This window comes from Delphinus delphis, chromosome 16 (genome assembly GCF_949987515.2).
Source record: "Delphinus delphis chromosome 16, mDelDel1.2, whole genome shotgun sequence".
Lineage (NCBI taxonomy): Eukaryota > Metazoa > Chordata > Mammalia > Artiodactyla > Delphinidae > Delphinus > Delphinus delphis.
In genome coordinates this window covers 46,498,972-46,516,290 of record NC_082698.1, presented here as the reverse complement: position 1 = coordinate 46,516,290, position 17,319 = coordinate 46,498,972, and the positions used below count along the sequence as shown (strand labels likewise).

General features: G+C 44.4%; 1 protein-coding gene across 1 annotated transcript in view; it reads right to left on the bottom strand.

Moving 5' to 3' along the window:
• Window positions 1–17,319, bottom strand: part of VSTM4 (V-set and transmembrane domain containing 4) — an 85,643-nt gene that overhangs the window by 36,186 nt on the left and 32,138 nt on the right. The window contains exon 5 of the mRNA XM_060033685.1: window positions 9,573–9,606. Within this exon, the coding sequence (XP_059889668.1) occupies window positions 9,573–9,606 (34 nt within the window). The remainder of the gene's footprint in view (window positions 1–9,572; window positions 9,607–17,319) is intronic.

Sequence of the window (17,319 nt, the reverse complement as noted above, 5' to 3'; positions counted from 1 at the left end):
CACACGCCCAAGTCTGCCATCCCTGCCCTCGCCCCCTTGCTTGCTCAGCTGAATGCGGACAGAGGCTCAGACACCCACAAATCCATGCCTATGACCAGAGGGATGCACTTTTCAAAGTCAAGGGATGCAGGGAAGCTGCAGCCACCCCCAGCATTGATAGCCAAACCCTTCCCGCTTCTCCTTCCACTGCCTCAACATTTCTGCAGCATCTGCTCCTTGTTCATTTGGTGAATGCCAACACCAAAGGTCTCACAGTCAGACCCAAGCTTCCCAGCACACCTATGCTAATGTGTGAGCCCTGGAGCCACGTGGCCTGGGCTGGCAGCCCTCGCGTTCTTCCTCTCACTGGCCAGGAGACCTCACCAACATCGACACTTTTTGTATTGGTTTCTCATCTATAGCATGGAGATAATCACAGCACCCACTCACGGGGTTGTTGTGAGGCGGGAAGAAGATGGTGTGTGTCCCATGCTTAGCACTGTGCCAGGGCACGGCATTTAATAACGGTGTGGCTCCGTTACTGTTATTACTATGATGACTGCCATCCCCTGGCATCTGGCCCTGCCACCAACTCCAGCCTCACCTCCCTGCTGCTCTGCCCTGAATCTCCAGGGTTCCTCACCTCCATGGACTAAATCCCTTCATCCGCTGTGCTTTTCTCTCCCCAGTTCTGTGTGCTGCCCTCCCCCAACCCTCTTCTCCTGTAATGCTCTAACTCACCCTTCAAGACTTGGCCCAGATTTCACCCCCAGGAAGCCTTCCCTACCACCCACAGACCCCTGGGACAGGGTTAGGAGCACCTCCTCTGGGTGTCCGTGACAGCTCCGTGGGCATCCCACGGGTGCTGCCACGGTCTTGTTTCTCTGGGTCTCCCACTAGAGGCAGACCTCAGGGCATGGGCTGTGTGTCATTTCATCCTTGTTCTATGGGCCTTACAAGCTTACAGAAGAATCAATCGTAAGTACTGACTGAATAATAACAGAACCATTTGCATAGAGCTCACCATTTACCTGTTGGAAGCACTTCATACAGACTAACTCATGAAATCCTCCCAACACACTATATGCTAGGACAATTATTGCCCTCATTTTATCAGAGAGGTTGAAAAATTAGCTAAAGGCACACAGCAATCAGTGGCAGAGCCCAGATGCGAACTGAGGCAGCCTGGCCACAGAATCTTTAACCATCACGGCAGATTGCCTTTCACAGAAGGAATAAATGTTTTATAACACTGCTACTATTCAATATTATACAAATGAAGCAAGTAGTTACATATCTTAGTTTTGAGCATATATCTTCATATTCTCTTTGAAATCACATCTCTGCCTTCACTCTAAATCCTGAACAAATCAATTATTAAATCCCATACTTCGACTGTGGGAGTATGTTTAAAAATCTCTGATGGTTCAGAAAAGACTGAAAAATGCTTTAAACTAAGCTCATAAAGTACAGTAAAACTGTGTCTGTAATTTATCCAACATGTAAATAGTCTATGGCCCTGACTCTTTATCCTTGAGAAGGTGTGTGCGCCAGAAAACATGAAGAAAGCTTACACAGCTTCAGCTGTAACTGCATCAGCACAGGTGACACAATGTCCATTTTAATTGCTCCCATTTGCAAAAATTTAGTATCTCAAACCCATAAGAAGAGGTCAAGCAAAAGGTCAGGAAACATACTGGCTGCGAATCGCCTTTTAGGTGCCCCCGTCCACCCTCTTGACAATTTTCTTGTACTTGAAGAAAGGCACCTGAGTGCACTGAGGAGGTATCATGGTATGAAAGCACATTATAACTCTATGAAATTGGTGGCATTTCAACTAAAATCTGGTTTTCCGGGACTCTGGGGTACAGTTTCATACCTACCAGTTGAGCTGCTCTCAGGGCTGCTTTCCCCAGGGAGGGCACGCTTAAAATCTTGCAGAATCCTGAGACGCTCACTAAGGCCTGGGTCTCTGCTCCGGGAGACAGCACTCTGCCATCAGAAAGGAACTGTCCCCAGCCCCAAAGGTCAAGGCCGCCCCTCCCAGGAAACGGCAACTTCCGACTTCAAGGATGACACACATTCGAGATGGGACTTGTTTTCCTTCTGTTTGAGCTTCTCTCAATAAGTCATGGAATTCCCTAGAGTCCCCGGGTTCTGCCCCAGTCACTTGGCAAGGTCCCTGTCTCAGTGACCACAGCCTCAGCGCCAGCATGTGGCCTCTTCCTGAGGGTCCCTCCCCTGCCTGAGGGTTTCTGTTCCTGGCATCTTGTCCTGGTCCTGTGCTCTCTGCCCATTCTCCCTTAGGAGGAAGTGGTCAGAGGACAGAGAAGGACATTTGTCCCGATCACAGCTTGAGACTCCAGGGCCCAGCTGCCCACTGCCACAGCACAGATGAAGGAGCCAGGATCTGGGAGCCCTCTGGCACAACAGGGACGGAACAAACAAAAAAATGCCTGGGCTACAGAGGCAGAGAACAATTCAGGTCAAGGCCAGTTAAAATGGCAAGGATTGACCAGTTCACAAGTGAGGCCCCGTGGCAGGGAATGGGCTGCACTAGGTCAAATCAGCATGAGGTTCTAATAGAAAGATGAATGCAAGTCAGAAGGGCACCCGCTACCAGGTTCATGGGGGCAGACCTGGCCCCTGCAGGGTCCTGGGGTGCAGTGGACTAGAAGAGGCAGGCTTTTCCAGAGGCAGATCTGTGGGCTGACCCAACAGGAGATACGCCAACAGGGAGCGCTCAACTCAGGAGCCCAACCAGTTTCACTGACAGCACCAGCGGGTAGAGGGGGCAGCATTTAAGCGGGACTCTGTGGTCATCTCTGACCTCTGGCAGGCATCACAGGGCTGGGGGAGACCAAACTGTAATGCCCACCAGGCTGGGGTGACATCTTCGCTGTACTTCCAGCCTCAGCACCAGCTCTGAATAGGTGCAACTGAAGGGGAAGGCCAGGGAATGGCAGGAAGTGGAGCCCAAACTCCCGCACCGCTTGCTAAGAATGTAAGGCCAGATGCTAGACCACAGCATGCAGATCCTGAGAAACGCCGGCAGGCTGGTCCCTCCACAGCCTCTGATCACCTGAGCCATAACCTTCCCCCACACCTGAAATGCTGGCCCTCGGAGCCTTTTCGGGGCATATGCTTTAAAAAAGAAACAAACTGCTTTACTGAAGCATAATTTACTCCCCATAAAATTCACTGATCGTAAGTGTACAATTCAATAATTTTAGTAGATTTATGAAGTTGTGCAACCATCACCACAATACAGCTTTAGAACATCCCTGTCACCCCCCAAAACTATAAATAAACAGTTATTTATAGTTAATCCCTATTCAGCCCTAAGCAACTACTAATCTACTTTCTGACTCTATAAATTTCCCTTTTCAGGACATTTCAAATAAGTGGAATCACACAATATGTAATTTTTTGCATCTGGCTTAGTTGACTTTGTACAACGTTTTTGAGGTTCACCGCTGTGGTAGCATAGATCAGCAGTTTCTTACTTTTTATTATCAAATCGTATTCCAGTGAATGAACTACTAAATTTTGTTTATCCATTCACCAGTTGATGGATGTATTTAGATTGTTTCCAGCTTCTGGTGATTATGAATAAAGCAGCTATGAAAAGCTGCATGCATGTATTTGTGTGGACATATGTTTTCATTCTCCTGGGTAGATTCCTACCAGTGAAACTGCTGGGTCATATGGTTAAGTCTATGTTTAATGTTTTAAGAAATCACCAAACTGTTTCTCCAAAATGGCTACACCATTTTACATTCCCACCAGCAATGTACAGGGTTCCAGTTTCACCACAACATGGCCAACACTTGACATTGTCTGTCTTTCTACGATAGCCATTGTAGTGGGTGTTCAGTGGCACCACGTTTTGGTTTTATTCACACTTCTCTAATGACTAATCATATTGAACATATTTTCATGAACTTGCGAGCCATTTATGTATCTTCTTTAGGGAAATATCTATTCAAGTCTTTTTTGGCCATTTTTTAAAATTGAGGTATAGCTGCTGTACAATATTATGTAAGTTTCAGGTGTACAACATGGTGATTCACAATTTTTTAAGGTTATACTCCATTTATAGTTATTATAAAATACTGGCTATATTCCCTGTGTTGCACCATATATCCTTGTACCTTATTTATTTTATACATAGGAATTTGTACCTCTTAATCCTCTTCCCTCTCCCCACTGGTAACTACCAGTTTGTTCTCTATATCTGTGAGTCTGTTCCTTTTTTATTATATTTACTGTTTTTTTAGATTCCACGTATAAGTGATATCACACAGTATTTGTCTTTCTCTGTCTGGCTTGTTTCACTTAGCATAATACCCTCCAAGTCCATCCATGTTGCTGCAAATGGCAAAATTTCATTTTTTTATGGCTGAGTAGTATTCCATTGTATATATATACCACATCTTCTTTATCCACTCATCTGTTGATGGACACTTAGGTTGTTTCCATATCTTGGCAATCATAAATAGTGCTGTTATGAACATAGGGGTGCATGTATCTTTTCAAATTAGTGTTTTTGTTTTTTTCGAATATATACCCAGGAGTGGAATTGCTGGGTCATGAGGTAGTTCTATTTTAGTTTTTTGAGAAACCTCCACACTGTTTTCCACAGTAGCTATCCGACTTACCTCCCCACCAACAGTGTATGAGGGTTCCCTTCTCTCTACATCCTTGCCAACATTTGTTATTTGTGTTATTTTTGATTCTAGCCATTCTGACAGGTATGAGATGATATCTCATTGTGGATTAATTTGCATTTCTCTGATGATTAATGATGCTGAGCGTATTTTCATATGCCTGTTGGCCAACTGTATGTCTTCTTTATCCATTTTTAATTGTGTTATTTATCATGTTATTATTGAGTTGTAAGTGTTCTTTATATATTTTGTCCTAGCATCATTTGTTGAAAAGACTACGCTTTCCCAACTTTTTGGAAAGACTTTGTGAGGGGTTGGTATTCTTATTTTCCTTTAATACTTGGTATGCTTCACCAGTAAAGCAAGGCGGGCCTAGGCTTTTCGTGGCTGGAAACTTTTTAGCTAACAATTTAACTTCTGGACTTATTATAGGTTTATTCAGACTATAGCTTTCTTTTTCAATCAGTTTTGGAAATTTGTGTTTTTCTAGGAATTTTTCCATTTCATTTATGTTGTCTAATTTGTTAGAATAAACCTGAATTATCAGGATTATAACTTTTTAATTTTTGTAGGGTTTGTAGTGATTCCTTTTTCCTTTCCTAATTTTGGTAATTGGTTATTTTCTCTCTCTCTTTTTTATTTTCACGGACAGTCTAACTTAAGGTTTGGCAAGTCCATTGATCTTTTCAAAGAACAAACTTTTGGTTTCATTGATACTTCTTTGTGTGTGTGTGTGTGTGTTTTCCATGCCATTGATTTCTGTTCTAATCTCTATTATAACCTTTCTTCTGCTTACTTTGGATTTCACTTACCCTTCTTTTTCTAGTTTCTTATGGTGAAAGCTTCTATTGATTTTAGACCCTTCTTCTTGTCTGATATAGACATTTAAAGGCCATAAATTTTTCTCTAAGCACTACTTTTGCTGCATCCTATAAGTTTTGATATGCTGTGTTTTCATTTTTATTTAATTCAAAATATTTTCTAATTTTTCTTTTGATTTCTTCTTTGACCCACATATTATTTAAAAGTATGTTGTTTGAAATTCAAAACATTTAGGAATTTCCCAGATTTCTTTCTGTCACTAATTTCTATTTAATTCTGTTGTGGTCAGAGAACAGACTTCATAGGATTTCTTACATAAATAAAATACTAATTTTATAAAGATTTGTTTTATGGCCTAGCATATGGCCTATCCTGGAGAATGTGCCAAATAAACTTGAAAAGAATACATTATGCAGTCACTGGGTAAAGCATTCTTATTTGTCAGGTAAAACTGCTTCATCTTCTGTGTCCTGGTTGATTTTCTCTCTCAGTATTCTATCAATTATTGAGAGTGGAGCATTGAAGTTTCCAGCTATTACTCTAGAATAATTGAAAATTTTCATCTTTTAATTTTCTGTTTTTGCTTCATGTATGTTGAGGCTCTGCTGTTTGGTCCAATACAATGTGTTAAATTATCCTCATATGTTGATCTTTTATAATTATAAAACTTCTTTCTTTGTCTCTAGTAATATTTCTTGTCTTAAAGTATGTCTTATTAACTTAGCTACCACCTCTCTTATTGTTCCTACTTGCATGATGTATCTTTTTCTATCCTTTGGGTGCCCTCCACTCTCCTCTGCACATGCATGTTGTCTCAGCCAGAGATATGCTTGACCCAACTGTGACCCAAACCTCAGGCTAGCAGAACCACTGGGCCTCCCTGCTCAATACCGCTAAGACTGCCACTTCCACTGCCAACACGGCTGAACGTGGGCTTTGCACACTGCTCCAAGTCAAGTGAGCCCCCTTCTACCACAATAGAGAGGCTGATGGTCCTCCCAGCATTTCCTGCCATAAAAAAATCTCCTCACCAGCCAAGCTGGGAGGGGAGAATATCAGAGCTGCCCAAGGCCAAAACTCCACAGAGTACCACTGCTCCTCTCAGCAGTTTAGCAGTTTTTCAAGTAGGAAAGCCTCTCAGGTTAATATATACCTCTGGTCTTTCCAAAGTTCTAAAATGATTACTTTTGTCAATTTTGTTAAGATTTATAGTTGCTTTTTGGGGGAGAGGATTTGCTAATCCCCTCACTCAACCATACTCAGACATCTCTCCTGGGGACGTATACACATACATTTGCACTCACGAAGGCAGGGATTTCTGTCTCTTTACTTCACTGCTGCTTCCCAAGCTCCTAGAACAGTACCTGGTAGACGGTAAGCTCTCAATAAAATAACTTTGCATTTTGATATGAGTAACAGGATTTCTGAGGATCCCAAACTCAATAGCAGGAACACAAAGCAGTCCAGTATAGGGACTGTTGGGACTGTAAACAGGATCCCCCAGAGATATCAAATACAATTGTTAACTGAAACTTTAACAGAGGTAATTGGACATTCACATACAGTCACAAGAAATAAAGCAGAGAGATCTTATGTACACGTTACCCATTTTTTCCCCGAAGCTTTCCTAAGAAACAGCTTTTTGTTTCATTGATTTTCTCTATCACATTGCTGTTTTCAATTTCATCAGTTCCTGCTTTGATCTTTATTATCTCCTTCCTTCTGTTTGCTTCAGGTTTATTTTGCTCTTTTCCTAATTTCCTGAGGTGAGACCTCAGAATGTTGATTGGAGGGCTTTCATCTCTTCTAATATAAGCGTTTAATACTATAAATTTCACTGTTAGCACAGCTTTAGCTGCATACCACATATTCTGTTACGTCTATTCTCATTTTTGGTCAATCCTATGTATTTTTTATTTCCTTCTAGACTTCCTCTTTGACCCATGGATTTTTTTTTAAGTGTGTTGTTTAATTTCCACATGGTTAGAGATTTTCTTGCTGTTGTTTTATTTCTGCTTTATGGTTTAATTCCACTGCAGTCAGAGAACACATTTTATATGATTTTAATTATTTTAAATTTGTTGGGATTTGTTTTATAACCCAGGATTTGGTCTAAGACAAGCCATATCTTATGGTGAATGTTGCATGGGGGATGGAAAAACATGTGTTCTGCTGTTGGTGGTTGGCGTGTTTGATACATATCAATTTGGTCCTCTTGGGTGACTGTGTTGTTTAGGTCTTCAAAATCCTTGCTAATTCTCTATCTAGTTGGTCTATCTACTGCTGAGAGGGGATGTTGAAGTTGCCAATTATCATTGTGGACTTATCTATTTCTTCTTTCAGCTCTTTCAGTTTTTGATTTAGGCATTTTGTGGTTCTGCTATTTGATATGTACACATTTAGGATCTTTGTCTTCCTGGTGGATTGACCCTTTTATCATTATTTAATGTCCCTCTTTATCTTTAGTAAGTTTCTTTGCTCTGAAGTCTATTTTATCATGTATTAGTATGCCCACTCTTGAATTTTTTGGTAATGTTTGCACGGTATACCTTTTTCCATCCTTCTATTTCAATCTTCCTATGTCACTGTGTTTGAAATGAGTTCCTTGTAAAGAGCATATATTTAGGTCATTTTTTTTTTAATCCACTCTGTCAGCTTCTGTCATCTGATGTATTTAAACCACTTACATTTAAGATAAATAGTATGTCAGCAATTAAGTCTGCCATTTTATTATTTGCTTTCTGTCTGTTTTCTGCGGTTCTCATCCCTCTGTTTCTTTGTTACTTGAACATATTTTAGGATTCTATCTTTATTATTCTATACTGTTTTTGAATGTACTTTTCATAATCCTTTAATAATTGCTTTGAGCATTGCAATACACACATGTGACACCACAGCCCACTGGTAAAAATGTTCTATCACTTGAAGTAAAGTGTGGAAATCTCATTTCTATTTAGGTCACTTACCCTCCTCATTTTTACATATCATAATGCTCTTCTTGAGTATCAGATGGTTTTATAATTTTTTGTTTCAATCATCAAATATTACTTTTTAAACTCATGAAGAAAAGAATAGTCTACTTATGCACCCATATTTCTGCTCTTTCAATTCTTCCTTCTTCTTTCCTAATGCATCACGATATTTCCTTTTATTTCAAGAATTTCTTTTAGCCATTCTTTTAAAGTAGGCCTGATAGTGAAACTAAAAATTCTTTTCGTTTCCCTTCATCTGAGAATGTCTTTATATCCCCTTCATTCCTACAGGATAGTTTTGCTGAATATAGAATTTGTGGGTGACATTTCTTTCCTTGCAGTATTTGAAAAATGGGCTGCTTCTTTCTGCCCTCCACGGATTCAGATGAAATATGCACTGTCATTCAAATTTGTGTTTCCCTGTAGGTAATGCATTGTTTCTCTCTGGTTGCTTTTAACATATTTCTCTTTGCCTTTGTCTTTCATCATTTTCTTCTTACTACCTTTCAGAGTCCTCCTTTGTCTGTCTCTTATATTATTTCCAGAATTGATAGTTGTGCTTATTAGCAGGGAAGAGCAGAGAGAAATTGATCTAATCCATCCTGTCTGGACCAGAAGTCTCAAAATTTTAAATACTATGAGTTTGCAATATCTACCATAACTCCATAACTATTGTTACCTGTGAGGTGTGTCCCATCAGCTAAAAGGCTAGCATCTTAGCACATGTATCACTAATGGACGCATTCTGTAGAGTAGGACATAGGACAAGCAGGCGTTGGTGGAAGGGGATCAGGAGTGTTTGTGGTCAAAAGGCATCAAAGTGGTTCAGTCCACCTGCCAGCTCCTTCCTAAACAGGGGAACAGTCATTCAAGGGCAGGTGTCAAGCCTCCTCCAGCATGTATGTTGGGCCAGCCTGAGCCACATGTTTGCTGGCCCCTCTCAGGGTGACAGTCAGAACATGAAATCTGGAAACATGCAAGTGCATGCAGAACACACATTTTAGGCCAATTTTTGAACTAATATGCAGACGTTAAGGTAAAGATATGAATTTAACCATTTTTTGGTAATATCAAAAGAAAGTAAAATAGCAAAGAGTTTTACTTGAAAACAAGAAGAAAATATTCCTACCTGTTCTGAGGGCATTTCACCAAATAGTGTCTCACTGTGAAAGGAAAAAGAAATAGAAGATGGTAAATAAATGCTACTTTAGATATATATTCTCCAGGAATTCCTAGGAAATGTAGGTGGCCAGGTATTGCCCAAACGTTGGCACAAACCACCCCTCAGGGCTATTATACTTCTCTTTGGGTGAGTACAGCAGAGTCATGGCAAGGACACCACAGTGACTTGATATTTTTCCATACCTGGATCAAGCCAGGCATGAAGCCATACACCTCAGGCTTCCTGGTTACATAACCCCCCAAATTCGTTTTTTTTGCCAAGCCAGGTTGAATCGGGTTCTAACCTAGAGTTATAGAGTCACCCAACTTCTGAGCTCTGCCTTAGCCATGAGAAAGCCTTCCTGGGGCAACCTTTCTCCACTTAGGCGCTCCTGTCTATAAAATGGGTTTTAATTCTCTGATCAAAGCTCTTCCAGGACTAAGAGGAGGTCCTGGGAAAAAAAAACAGCCTTTTTTTTTTTTTGCAATGACATCCTCCATAGTAGGTCTCCTTCAGAAAAACCGTGTTCTAGCTACAGAGGAAAAATAAGAATACCTAGGCAGTTATCCTAAAAAGTGTCCACTCTAAGCTCATCGTTGAGTTCACCTCAAATAGAAGTAAAGCTGAAACAGCCACAGGGCCCTGGAGTTGTGTAGTAGAGTGTTACATCAATGGCCCCAATGAATCACACATTAATATATCCACATCCTTGTGTAACTCCCTCCCACACGGACTCTGAGCTTGGCCACATGATGTGCTTTGGCCAGTGAAATATTAGCCAATGAGTCACAAGCAGAAGCATAAAAGGCCCTGTGCTCTGAGGTTTGTGAGCTCTCTCTCTCTCTCTCTCTCTCTCGCTCTCTCTCTCTCTCTCTCTCTCATTGCAGGGAACTCTTCTGCTATCACATGAAGAAGCCTGGCTAGCCTACTGGAAGATGACACCACATGAAACAGACACAAGTCATCCCAGCTGAGGCGCCGAAGGAGCCAGGCCCCAGCTGACCCACTAGCAGGCTGCAGCTGCATGAGTGATCCAGCTGAGGCCAGAAGAACCGCTCAGCTGAGCCCAGGTCAACTTGCTGACCTGCAGAATTGTGAGCAAATAAAACAGTTGTTGTTTCAAGCTCCTACACTTGAAGTGATCTGTGATGCAAGTGACCAATGCAGGCTCCAAACCAGAATGACAGAATCAGCTTTGGAGGGGTTTTTTTGGTTTGTCTTGTCCAACCCCCTAATAGTATCTGAACTCTTTCTGCATTCCATTTACTTAATACCTACTATATGCTGGATCATTTATAGATGCAATAATAATAAAACCATGGTTCATACTTCCTGAACACTTCATATGTTCCTGGCACTATTCTAAGCTTATTATATAGATCAGTGGTCTTTAGTCTGGGGTTTGCGTACCCCTGGGCACCCTTAGGAAGAATAGTTTTAAGGACATCTGTTTCTGGATCCTCACCTTCCATGGTATTCTTTACTTAGAATTCATTCCCCTGGAACTTGCCTGAGGTCTGGCTGTATTCCTTTCCCTTCCTCCCTGTTACATCACCCTTTCTACTTCATAAAATCAAGGCATACCTCTTACCCATCCTGACTTGTACTACAGAGACCTGTCCTAGGGGTAAAAGCCAGTGGGCATATCAATGGCCCCAATGAATCAATAAATGATTTAAAATATTGGTGTCAGTGTTGAGAAAGCAATGACTGGGCAAATAAACTTTTCACTAGAGGAAAGCGTTCCAATATTTTGCTTTCAACAAGGATTGAAATATGACCGAATCCAGTCCTCAGCTGGTAGAGTATTAAAATCATTTTCGATGATAGATCGTTGTGACTTTTGACATAAAACTCAGAAGCAATTTAAAGTACTGAGTGGTATAAGGAAACTTCATCCATTCCTGCTTCTTTTTATATTGAACGAGGTATTTCAGAGGTAACATCTCTTAAAAATATAGGAATAGAAGTGATGCTGAATTCTATTACAAATTCATACAAGAATATAGGAAGTAAAAATAAAAATCCATTTCAATAAATATACATTTCCATTAAAATTTTACTTCTTATGATTATTTATCTAAACTTGTATTTATGTGGTTTTGATTAATTTTATATTCATTTCTAAATCTTTACTAATTGTGCAGTATTTACTGGTAACTCAATCCAGGAAAAAAATTTAGCACCTAAAGACTTGTGGAATAAGGAAATTTTTAAAATCTTAATTTAAATTTTTATACACATACTATTTTACAGAGAAATATAATCAGTGATCAACAAAGAACTTTCAAAACAAAAATGTAAGAAAATAGGATAAAATTTTGTGGGGGAAGTGGATTGAAGATAAAAATTCAAAGAGAAGAAGGGACAATATAAAATTTCTAACGGCTAACGTTTGTTTTGGAGTCTTTTTAAATCAACAGATGTAATTAAATTCATGATACTTAGATGTAAAGGAAAGATTTAACCATTTCTTTTTTTTTTTTTTTTTGCAGTACACAGGCCTCTCACTGTCGTGGCCTCTCCCATTGCGGAGTACAGGCTCCGGACGCGCAGGCTCAGCGGCCACCGCTCACGGGCCTAGCCGCTCTGCGGCATGTGGGATCCTCCCGGACCGGGGCACGAACCCGTGTCCCCTGCATTGGCAGGCGGACTCTCAACCACTGCACCACCAGGGAAGCCCCAACCATTTCTTTTTAAGATGTCAATATTTGCCTTGGAAATTACATCCTTTACAACAATTTATATTTATGAAGAAAAAGTTTAGATGTCAAAAATAAAAAACGTTCAATGATGCAAAAATTTTTTAATGATTTTAGGGGCTATGCAAACAAAAATGTTTGAAGACCACAACTTTGTACTCTAATTCAATCTTCACAATAACTTTGTCATCATACCTATTTTACACTAGAGGACACTGAGGCACAGAGAGGTTAACGGCCTTGCCCAAGGTCACACAGCTAATATTATGGGCTGAGCTGTACCTCCTCCCAAATTTATATGTTGAAGCCCTAAAGGCCAATACCTCAAAATATGACTGCATTTGGAGATAGGGCCTTTAAAGGAGTGAGTAAGTTAAAATGAGGTCATTAGGGTGGGCTGGTGTCCTTATAAGAAGAGATTAGGGATACAGACATGCACAGAAGGAAAACCATGTGAAGACACAGGGAGACAATGGCCACCTACAAGCTTTGCTATGGCAGCCCGAGCAAACTAACACACCTGTGAAGGGACAAAACTGGGCAGCCTGACTCCAGAGCCCTCTTGTAACTACTCCACACCATTCTCAGAGGAACTGGGCGGCTGGTATTAGGGCTCCTACAGATGAAAAAAGTAGTGTCCAGGATAAACAGCTGGTCTCCTATCCCAGGGCTGGAGCAGGGCAGAGTCGGGACTGGGCCCTAGAGAACCCCATGCTCTGACCTGTTTGGGAAAGTCCGGTCCAGGGGCAGTAAGGCGGGTAGCCTGCAGATCAGGAAGCCAGGGAGCAGGAGAGCAGCTGCGGGGCTCCTTAGTAATTGGCCATGGGGGCGGGGGACTAACTCAGAAGGGCCAGGAGCCTGGCGAGGAGAGTCGGTGCCAGGCACAGGCCATGCACCTCGGCCAGCACTTGCCAACTGAAGCTTATGAGGTCTCAGCCCAGTGAATGCAGGGCTGATGTCCCTTTAATGAAGAGGGACAGCCCAGGGGCCAAAAGTGATCCTGGGCACCAAGGGGAACAATTATGGGCATCTGAGAAATAGACCTTGCCTGGAATCTCCCTTAAATATGCATAGCATAATCACTGCTGATTACATAACTGTGTCACCTGTTTTAGCTAGGGGTTCCCAGAAGCAGAGCCTGTAAGACAGGGATTCAAGTGCAGAGTCTATGTGGGAGGTGATCCTAAGAAACCCACTGGAGAGTGGGGAAGTGAGACCAGGAAAAGAAGAAAAGCAATGAAGGGTAATTCTGGAGCCAGTCTCCACCACAGGCCACAGCCTGGCACCCAGGGCACTTGACCCAAAGGCTCCCGGCTCCACGCAAGGCAACCAACCTGCAGAGAAATGAAAACTCGGGACACGGTGTTCTTTAAGTGGTGACTTGTGGTCTTCAGGACTTTGAGGACTCTAAAAGAAAGGGCTGTTTTTCTCACCTCTTCTGATAGGAAGACATCTGTGAGCACGAGGTCCTGAGCCACCATTCCTCTGCCTTGTAGCCTAGGGCCACGCTGCACCCAGAGGCCACCGCATGGCCAAACCTCCCAGATGACATGTCCAGGCCGGAGGCCATCGATGCCACCTGGGACTGTCCCTGTCACCACTACCTACCCCACTATGGTTAATCTGGGGTGGAGGCAGCCATGCCCCCCATCCTATCACGCTCTGTAGCAGTGTTAGGGTCTCTGAGGTACGGCTGACCTTCCCCCTCATTGCCCCCCAACTTGCCTGCACCTTCTTCAGAACCCCAGGCCTTGCAGAGACTCTGAGATAGGTCCTGTGGATATTCCTGCTCCATTCACAGAGCATTCTGCACGCACGGTGAGCACAGTGGCATCCCCTGCACAGGGCCCGGTGCATTTGCACGGTGCTCTCCCAGCATCCTCCCGCCCCAGCACAGGCAGGCGCCCTGCAGCCTGGAAAAGCACCATCTGCGTCTCTCTGGAGGGAGGGTCAGGACTGGGATGCCCTCTTCCTACCCCAGCCGTTTCCTCTGCGCAGCAGGGTGCTCCCGCCACGCCAAGCTCAAGGACCAGCCCCTCCAGGAAGCAGCCCTGCCTTGACCACGTTTCCAGGCCGGCACAGTTACAAGGACAGGTAAAGCTGTCTCCCTCAGTCACCAGGTGGAAAGCGGAGGGGGAGAACCAAGTTTTCTACCTCCTGTTGTCTTGGTACAAAGAGCATTTTAGGGCCACAGCCGTTCAGTGAAACCACCAGTGCATAAAGTTCTCTATCTAGAGTCATGCTGTCCTGTATGGTAGTCGTGAGCTAGGGTGGCTATCAAGTACGGGAAATGTAACTGGTCCAGAATACGATGTGCTGGAACTGTGAAATCTTAGGGGCTCAGGATGTGTATTTGGGGCCTGAGAAGACCTGCTAGATTTCAGCCTTCATATGAAAAAAGGAATGTAAAATATCTCTTTCAGAATCTTTATGATGATGCTTGTTGAAATGGTATTTCAGATATATTGGGTTTAATAAAATGGATTAAAATTAATGTCACCTGTTATCTTTTTACTTTTTAAATGTGACTACTAAAAAAAAAAAATTGTCCAACTACATGCACAGCCCACCTTGCATTTCTACTCGGGACAGTGCACAGGGGGGTTGTATCTGCCCTAGTCGTTGGGAGGGCTGAGCCACCGTCACCATGACTACAATGGAGGGATGCCACCCGGAGAGGTGGAGCACACACAGAAGAAGGTGGCCCCTGGAGCTGCCCAGGCCCAGGACTGGCAGAGTAACTTTTATCCCCATTTCACAGTGAGGACACCTGGGGCTCAGGACATTTATTTGGGGCCTGAGAAGACCTGCTTTACAAGTAAAGGAGCTTGAATCCAGGCCCTAGGTCCAGCGCTCTATTCACGAAGCTACTGGGGAGGCTTCCGAGAACCCACTCGGGGAGACGGGCTCCCTTCTGATGGGGCAGTGGGCCCAGGAGAGCTCACCGAGCCTTCCCACACGCTCTGATGACCAAGCCTGTGTCTCAGAAGTGTTGGAGGGGAGAGCTAATGCTGGGGTGTCCCAGTGTCCAAGCGTCTCTGATGCCAGGCTGGTGAGCCCTTCATCCTCCCCAAGATCCCAGGGACACCTTGTCCACAGCCACCCCATTCTGTAACTGGCAGCCTCCTCCCTCCACTAAGCGGGGCTGTGAGTGGGAGGCAGCGCCCCAGCTCTCTCTTTCTTGTACTTCTGGGAGAAAAGATCACAGGCGCTTCGATCCCATCACCATGGGTAAGCAAGCAGAGAGCCAGTATGCGGCAGGCAGATGTAGGTGCCTAGCAAGCCGTGGGGAGCCTGGCTTTGGAGCCAGGGTTTTACCACATCGAGTGCAAGCCAAACGCAGTCGTGACAAACGTGAGAGCCGAGACAAAGGGGCTAGACCCCTCTCCCTCTGGCTGCGTGTGCCTTCAAAGCCGTCCTTTTAAAAGCTCAAACATGGAAGGCTGAGGGATTGTTGGGGCCACACTGAAGCAGCAGGTATGGACTCATTCCGGAAGAAGCAAAGGCCTTTGAAACCAGTGTGCTTGAAAATCCACTAGAGTAACGCCACCAGGATTGGTGCATTCCAGGGTGACTCAGAGCTGCAGAGGCCCTGGGATGAAGCTCCGGGCACCCCGGCACTCACAAAGATTAGGGATGGAGACCCACAGCTCAGAGGAAAGTAGAAAGTAGGTCACACGTGGTGCAATTAACTCCAGCTCTATGAACAATGAGCGCCCTAGGAGGACAGGGTGAGGGCAGGGCAGCAGGAAGGTGAGAGAGAAGGGGACTGGCCCTCAGGTCCCCTGGCTTCCAGGATGGGGTGTGTGTATCTCAGGGGCCCAGCGGGAGATCACAGCAGGAGCAGACAGCTGCTCTGACATCCTCCTTTCAGACAGATCTTGCCGAGCAGGCGGGAGAGCGGGTGCCAGGCTGTCCTCTGCTTCCCACGTGTGTGTGAGGAGCCTGCAAACCTGCGTGCTCTGTGGCTCCCACGCAGGCAGGAGGATGCAGAAGGACCAACAAACACACACTTGCACAGGAAACCCAGAAAATGTCTATATAACAAGGGGGTCTGGGCCTGATTTGATTTTTGTGCATCCAGGGAGCACAGTTTATCTATGAGTTTCATTTCAAGATAGTAATGGGATCATTTCAAAATATTCATTGTAAAGAGAAGCGCTGAGTAGGCTAGAGTGAAAAAGAACTGGTTCTAAGGCCTTGCTACTCAGAGTGAGGCCTCCCATCATCAGGGTGGCACTGCCTGCACTTCTCATTAGAAATGCAGACTGTCAGGCCTGCTCTTACGCTCTGAATCGGAATCTGCATTGGAGCAGGTTCTCAGGTGAGCAGTCTGTTCCTGAAGGTTTGGGCAGTGCTGTTCTAAGCCTCTCAGGTCCAGGTGAGGGCTAACGCCAGGCCTAACATGCACAGTCCTGCCAGGGATACAGGATGCCAGCCTGCGGGCAGCGGTTGTACCAGACGGACGCCAAGCCCCCGAGGAGCTGCGGGAGCCGTGAACTGCTGTCTGGGGAGGACCTAGGCAACAACCGCATTGAAGGCTGAAGGAAAATTCCTCGGCAACGTCAGCCCCCAGATGGCTGAGGTTTTCTTGAACAGAAACACGGAGGCTGAGGATCGGGCTGGGCTTGGGCTCTGCCACTCCCTTGTTTCAGGACTTGATCAAGCTCCCCAGCTGTGTCCTCTGTCAAATGGGAGCAATATGGGCTGTCACTCGGGCCGGTGGTGAGGACTCATGAGAACGTGGAGGGGCCAGCAAGGGGTCTGGCCCACAGCAGGTGCTCAGGCAAAGCTGCTGACAGCTCACAGGGCTTCAGACGCTGTGCACAGGCACACACGAGGCCATCTGGAGCCCACTCCCGGGGGCACGAGGGCAGCTAAGATCTGGGTTCTCAGTGGCTCTGTGGGAAGCCTGGAGCTTATGTCCCAGTCTGCCTTGTTGGCTTTGGAGGAGAAGGACTTCTCCTGAACTGCCTACGTTACTTTGTTTTCCTGCTCCTCCCCACGGCCTA